We start from the raw sequence: 7494 nt of genomic DNA on the forward strand, positions 1-7494 counted from the left end.
TCAGAGTCCTGAGTTAAATTTCAAATTTCTCTTGTCTTCCTGTGTGGAATTTGCATGTTCTCCTCGTGCCTGCGTGGATTCTCTCTGAGCACCCCGGTACTTGCCCATTTATAATATAATTCATTAAAAAATGATGTTCAAACATTATGTTAAAACATGTTTATTTTTTCTGTCGGTAGTTTTTATAAAGGCACACCCACTTTGGTTTCATCCCGACATTTTGGGTCTTTTAATTAACCAAAACATTGGGTCAAATGAATAGCCCACAACACAATTAGTTGTTCAAAACAGCTCAGTTTTCTGGTTTGTGTTGTTTGACTCATCTTTTTGCATTAAATGCATACTACAAAAACATTTGGCAAATTCCTTATGATACAATTTTGATTAGTGTGGACACAACTGTTAAAAAAAAAGTACGTCAACCTGTATGCATCATGTCTAGTGCATAAAATACACAAATGGAATTCAGAGATCTGAACGAGAACAGCAGCTTGTCATGAAATAAACAATCACAAGCAGCAACAAAGAGTTTCATGTGTAACTTGTAGTTTTTGTTGGTCTGTATACAGATGAGGAATTATTAAGGCCTCCCTTTTACCCGTCCTACTCAGTGCAAATCTCAGCCCACAGGCATGATATCCTCTGTGACCTTTTCCTCTGTTGACACCAATGTCTTTGTTCCCAAGGTGTTAGGTAGACATGTTCCTTGTGGTTCTGGCATCAATTATGTATAAATAATAATAACCTTGGACAACTGCTGATTTGCAATGACACTTTCATTACAAAGTGAACAGCCAATAACTCACTGATAGCCATTAGTTATTAATGCCTGGCCACATCAGCTTTACTTTGTCATTTATTGCTTCATCTTGGTGCCTTTTTAAATATTCAGTAACTGCTATACCTACATTTACTGTCTGTGGCGTCCTCCCTGGAGAAGGCTTTTGCTTGTGGTTTGGGAGAACACCTAGTTATCGAGGAGTACTTTTCTAGAGGCAGTTTGTGGATGAAAAAAACACCCTGTTCATTCAACTAATTAATTTGGGGAAAAAAATATTCATTTCATTACACACAACGTAACTTCCTGTTTCAGTTAGTTGAACACTATCATTTAAATATTGTTTTTGTTATCTGTTTTATATGGAATCATTCGAAGTATTTTCAAACACATTTTCAAACAAGTTCAACTTCAGTTTCAAATACATTCAAACGTACTTTGAAGTATGTATGTTTGAACACACTTGCAAAATCGTTCAACAGTATTCATTATCTAAATCAGGTTTGTCCAATCACTGTCCTTGAGGGTGAGTATCTTTGCATGTTTTCCAGGTTTCTTAACCCGAAACACCAGATTCAAATGATCAGGATCGTTTTCAGGCTTCTGCTGAGCTTCCTGATGGGTTGATCGTTTAAATCAGGTGTATACTTGAAAAACTTTTGGGGTATCAACCCACGAGGACCGAGTTTGGAAACCCCTGGGTTAGCATTTGTCCCCATAATGTCGTGGAGCGTTTAATCAACGAGACCGATGCTATGTTTTTAATATTTGGCTTACAAGTGTGTTCAAACACATTTTAAAAAAATATTTGAACATATTTATTCATGTTTGAATTGACATAAAAACACATTAAACTATACTAGTAAATATTTTCTAATGTATTGACATATGTTTGAGTTAGTTTTCCATTGAAAAATGTTGACTCCCCATTGGCCCCATGCTGCCATAGTTTCTTCAGCCAGTAAAAAAAAAAAAATATGAGTGCATTAAACGTGAAATGTTTCGTTAAAAGGTTTCCCTGAACCAGTGTTTATTCTTGCATTGGAATGATACATCTCTTATGACTCCAACTGTTCTTGAAAAACTATCATCCACAAAACAATCTTCCATATCTTGTTGCTTGCTAGCTCATGCGCAATCGGTTTGATTTTTCTCAGAGTGTTGAGTTTTTAATTTGTATTTTATCATATTCCACATAAGCCAGTCAAAATAGCTTAGGTTGAAGGGTCGTGTGTTTTCTCAGCAGTCTAGTTTTGCATACGGGGTGACATTTTATCCGAGATTAAAAAAGAAAAGAAAAAAAAGACCTAATGTTTATTAGAGGTTGAAAGTCAATCAGTGTTTGTTCATTCTCTCTTCTCCACCTTTAGTTCATTTTCTCCTACCACTTACCATGCTCAGGCTTAGAAAGAGCTGGAGTGTATTCCAGTAGAGTGAAGAAGGGTTAAAACCTAGACTGATTTCTATTCAATCCCAAGATTTAGACCGATCCGTGGATACGTGGATACGTGGATTATGATATTTCAACCAAAAAAAAAAAAAAGTAGAGCTATGTCCATTGAATTGTGTTTGAAAGCAGCACAATGGCCTGTTGTTCACATATCTGTCTCACAGCCCAGAAACTCATGTTTGCTTTGGTTTTTCACACATTCAAGCAAGATGTTTTTTTTTTTTTTTTTTATCTTAATTCAGGACTAATTTGCTCATGGGTGTGAATGTGACTGTTTATATGTGCCCTGTCACAGGCTGTTCAGCAGCCCAGGGCACTGCCTCCGGCCCAAAGTCAGCTCGGACAGGTTCCAGGTTTACCAAAATGGATGGATGGATGGATTGACTTTGACACACACTTTACACAGCAGTCTGGGTATGTCCTATACCAGATGGTTGCCAGAAAGTACATATAGTATAGATAAGCAAGCACCCACACAACTTTGGATTTTTCTTGAAAAATGGATGGATGGATGGATGGATGGATGGATGGATGGATGGATGGATGGATGGATGGATGGATGGATGGATGGATGGATGGATGGATGGATGGATGGATGGATGGATGGATGGATGGATGGATGGATGGATGTGAATGTCTGTATATTGCTTCATGTATAGAATTGGGTGATCACAAGCAAAATTTTGAATGTTGCCTTCCTTTTTTGTTCAATCTGTTGTCATTGATTTTTCTGATTAGTTTATAGATACCATAGTTCTATTACTGGTAATTGGTTCCATTTGTTTGCAATTGAATGTGTAACTTTTATTGTATATCTTCAGTTTTATCACTTGGCTATACTTTACCTCCAAAATCATCAATTTTCAAGAGAAGTTCAAAACGGCATCATTGTTCATTCATTAACATTTTATCATCTATCTATCTATCTATTATTATTATTATTATTATTATATATATATATATATATATATATATATATATATATATATATATATATATATATATATATATATATATATATATATATATATATATGTTGTTTTTTTACTCCGTCTAAAATTATCAAAATTTTACAGAATCTGATGTGAATTGTCTTACTCATTATATGGATTAATTTGACCCACCTTTTAGAATTGTTTGGTACTAGAAAACCCATTTTTTTTAGATTGTCCTACAAAAAAATCAATTTTAAGGGTTGATTGTTGTGTAAAACAACCAATAAAGTTTGGTTATATTGCCCCAAATGTTGGGTCATCCAGTTCTGACTCTTAATTGGGGAATTTCTAACCCAAGTCATTTTCAAGTTTGTGTAGATAATTGGTTTTACAAACTTTTCCCAGTGTTGTATTTTGTAGAACAGGTGTTACACTATTTTATTTGCAGAGGCCTCCGTAACTGCAAAAAAAAAAAAAAAAACAGCCTTTTTGACGGAGATTTGACAAAGAAAATTAGTTTATCCAGTTAATGTTGAAAAAAAAAAAACAGAGTCAGTAGGCATGCTGTAAACTGTGGGAATGACATCTGGCTTTTTCCCACCTGTGCACAAGCAACTGTCTCTGTGTAGTCCAATATAAAGTGTCTACATGTTTGTGTTTCAAATGGGCATGTTCACTTAGTCAGCTATTTCGATTCTGGCCAAAAGTATATGCATACACATCTTTCTCTCCCTCGCTCTCTCTCTCTCTCTCTCTCTCTCTCTCTCTCTCTCTCTCTCTCTCTCTCTCTCTCTCTCTCTCTCTCTCTCTCTATATATATATATATATATATATATATATATATATATATATATATATATATATATATATATATATATATATATATATATATATATATACACACACACACACACACACACACACACACACATACCCCGTCGCGCAAACAATACCTTGCCACTTTAAACAAATGTTACCGTTATGAATACAATGGGTCTAAAGGCTTCTACAGTGGTGGGAACGGCATTTGAGTGAAAATGCAACAACTGTTCACTGCTGTCACAGAAGCGGGATTTGCTCCTCAGGACGAATCCAGACAACACACCTGAGATGACGAATACGAATCACCAAAGAAACATCAGTGACAGACCAGTCCGAGCAAATTCTGCGTTCCACCTTTAATAGATATTTCCCAATAATTTGATTGAAATAGAGTATACTATTGCAAGAAACGCAATTTCTTCTGAAATTATTAAATATGTCTTACCGGCCTTTGAAAAAACAATTTTTACGTCCTAAACCATGCACCTATTAGCAATTGAGGCAATAATACATTTTGTATTATTTACACACTACATTTGCATTTTCATGTATTGTGTATCAAATTCTTATTGTTTCTTTTATTATTCCGTTATTAATATTAGAAATGCCACTGGGGCATTGGAGAAGGCATTTGCATCATCGTCACCTTCTTCGGTGTCTGACTGTGTACTGAAGCAGCGAGAGGCTCTTTACTCTTTCCCATGGGGATCGGATAAATATAGAGTGCATACACGCGCGCACGCTGCACACACACACACACGCACACACACACACGCACACACACGCGAACGCACTCCGCCCCACATACACCATTTGCTGTTTGTGTAAAAGTGATTAGCCAGACACAACTGCGAAACTGTTGAAACTGTGATCTGTAAGAAGCTGAGCCACCGAATTTTGTAAGAGGACACCAGCAGTGATGTAATATTAAAAGGTCTCCAGTCCTAGCCCAAGCAGTACAAAGAAATTAACAAAAATTATTCTACGTGTTTTTAAGTCTAAATAATGTGTACTGAAGAATGGAAGTGTCGTTTTAGCATGACTTTGCAGTTAGTAATTGCGTATTAAGCGTCACATAAAACTGTAGCAATTTTACAATTTCATTAACCATTTTTATCAGAAGATTGTGGACAATTGCATTTTATTGCCCATCACATATTTCTGTTTTTTCTTTATCGCATCTCTTCGTTTAAATTTTTCAAAAAAAACACATATTGTTTTACAAATGTTTTGACTTGGATTATGGTTTATGAGCCTTAAAACCTAAAGTTGCCCGTTTAATAAGGGTTTTCAGAGTAAGTCAAACGTCGAAATTAAAATGTTCCGCGTGGAGGTTGCCATTCTTTTGTCACATTATTTTTCATGTTAAATGATTTTCATTATAGTAATTTCTTCAAATAGTAGAAATTTAATAATGGAAATAGATCAGTTGTATTCGAATTATTTATCTGATTTATTTACAAATAAAGCCAGTGTACACCACATAATAGCTAGGTTTGAAATACACATACTGTTCTTTTTTTCATAATTTCAGAGCTTTGTGTGTCATACGAAAAGGAATTCAAAATTGTACACATTCTGCATCCAGTACAAAAAAAAGTAAATTAATTATCACAGATCTCTAAAGGTAAACAGAAAAATTGATATTATTCATTAAAAAAACAAATATTTACAAATATTACCTGTACAGAAATATTTCCTTTTCTTTTTCTCTACAGTCTTTTGTTACACATAAGTCCAGTGCTGTCTAAGTCACACGTCCCTGCTTGTAATAATGTCTCGGTATAAAAATATGTTTTATAGCAGTTCAGGTAAAAGTTACTGCGAGGGCCATTTGGACACCGTGGCCGCTGTGGCCGAAGGCAAAACGTGTCCGGAAAGAATGCTGGAAGGTACGCTGAGGATGGGAGCGATTGCGGCGGAGGTCCTGGTGAGCGAGAGGGACTGTGCGCTCAGCAGGGCGGATTGGACGGTGACTGGAGGCCTCAGAAAGGCCTGGGCCGAGCCCGCCGTGGACGAAGCGGCGCTGGACACCCCGATAATGTTCTCGATGCTGAACGAGGGTCTGCTGGACGGTTCGGACTTGATCATGGACGCCGTGCTAAGGCTGCTGAGCTGCAATTGCAGGCCCGGGCTGAGCTGGGAGTTGAAGGCTTTGCGGTTCAACTCGGCCGAGGGCAGCAAAGGGACACCCGGGGGCAGCATGGGCCCCACGGGGGGGATGTAGGGATATTGCAAAGCCGCCGGGTGGGAATAGGCGGCCGGGTGGATGCCGTAGTGTCTCCCATAGGGGCCCCCGAGCCCGTACGCCCCAAAACTTTGCATCATCAGCGCAGTCTGGTCCCTGAGCACGTCCGGTTGAACTCTTTTGAACCTTTTCCTCCTCCGGAGGAAGCTGCCGTTGTCAAACATGTCCTCCGAGGCCGGGTCCAGGGTCCAGTAGTTGCCCTTGCCGGGATTGCCGGGCTCCCTGGGGATCTTGACGAAGCAGTCGTTGAGCGACAAGTTATGCCGGATGGAGTTTTGCCAGGCCGGGAACTTCTCCCGGTAGTAAGGGAAGCGGTTGCTGATGAACTCGCAGATTCCGCTGAGGGTGAGCTTCTTCTGCGGGCTCTGTAGGATGGCCATGGTGATGAGCGCGATGTAAGAATACGGCGGCTTGACCAGACTGCTTTTGGGCTTTTGGAGTGGACCTCCCGACGACGCGCTCTGCTCATCCCCCTTCCCGGTGGGGTTCTCGCCTTCCCCGGAGCTCTCGCAGCACGGGCTCCCGCCGCCGGACCTCATCTCGTCTTTGTCCACCTCGATGTCGTCATCGTCCCGAAGGTCGCGCATGAGGATGCCTCCCCCCGGACTGTCGCAGTCGCTGTCCCGCTCCATACATTCGTCGTCCCCCTCGCCCACCACGTCGATGTCCGCGTCCTCGGCTGTGAGCACCGTTTGGCCGGACATGTCGCTGGCTCGTTCGCTGCCTCCAGACAGGGTCATCTCACGGCTTACTTACAGTTATTTTCTTCACCAAAAAAAAAAAAGAGAAAAAAAGTCTTGGAGCCAAAACAAGCGGTGGTGTGATGGGTAGGTCAGAGCAGTGGCGCGCGCGCACACACTCCGAGCGTCTGTTGACTTTGTGCTGGCCCCCGTCAAGAGATCGGATGTCTCTCCAAAGAATGAGGCAAGCGGAGAGAAAGTTGCTGCCGGTCTGGAGAAGGGGCGACTTGTGGCTTGCCACTCGTTCACTTGTGTCCTGTACGGAGCCACACTTGGAGCGCAAAGTCGAGATGTCACATGCTTTTAAAGGTCGCAGCTTTTAAAAGGCTCTCTGATAGATTACCCCCACCACCACCTCAACCTCCACCTCCACCAAGCCCCTGTATATGATGAGGGGCCGGCCACGTGGTTCGGTGACGACATTACGCCCCTCTCTCAGCCTGCTGTTAAACCATGCAAACTGGACTTGTTTCATGGATTTGTCAACAAAGGGACATCAGTGGTGCTGCTTTTCGCACGTC

General features: G+C 40.4%; 1 protein-coding gene across 1 annotated transcript; it reads right to left on the reverse strand.

The window, feature by feature from the left end:
* Positions 1-5487: 5487 nt before the first annotated feature.
* Positions 5488-7288, reverse strand: foxd3 (forkhead box D3). Its single transcript, XM_088425878.1, has one exon. The coding sequence runs from the start codon at positions 6971-6973 to the stop codon at positions 5804-5806; it is 1170 nt and encodes a 389-aa protein (XP_088282004.1). The 5' UTR covers positions 6974-7288; the 3' UTR covers positions 5488-5803.
* Between the last annotated feature and the right edge of the window lie 206 nt (positions 7289-7494).

This window comes from Hippichthys cyanospilos, chromosome 10 (assembly GCF_059441005.1).
Source record: "Hippichthys cyanospilos isolate Australia breed blue-spotted pipefish chromosome 10, RoL_Hcya_1.0, whole genome shotgun sequence".
Classification (NCBI taxonomy): domain Eukaryota; kingdom Metazoa; phylum Chordata; class Actinopteri; order Syngnathiformes; family Syngnathidae; genus Hippichthys; species Hippichthys cyanospilos.

What these genes read in the sequence shown, in the direction of transcription:
- foxd3 (XM_088425878.1), bottom strand. Translation starts at nt 6,973, where the DNA reads ATGACCCTGTCTGGAGGCAGCGAACGAGCCAGCGACATGTCCGGCCAA.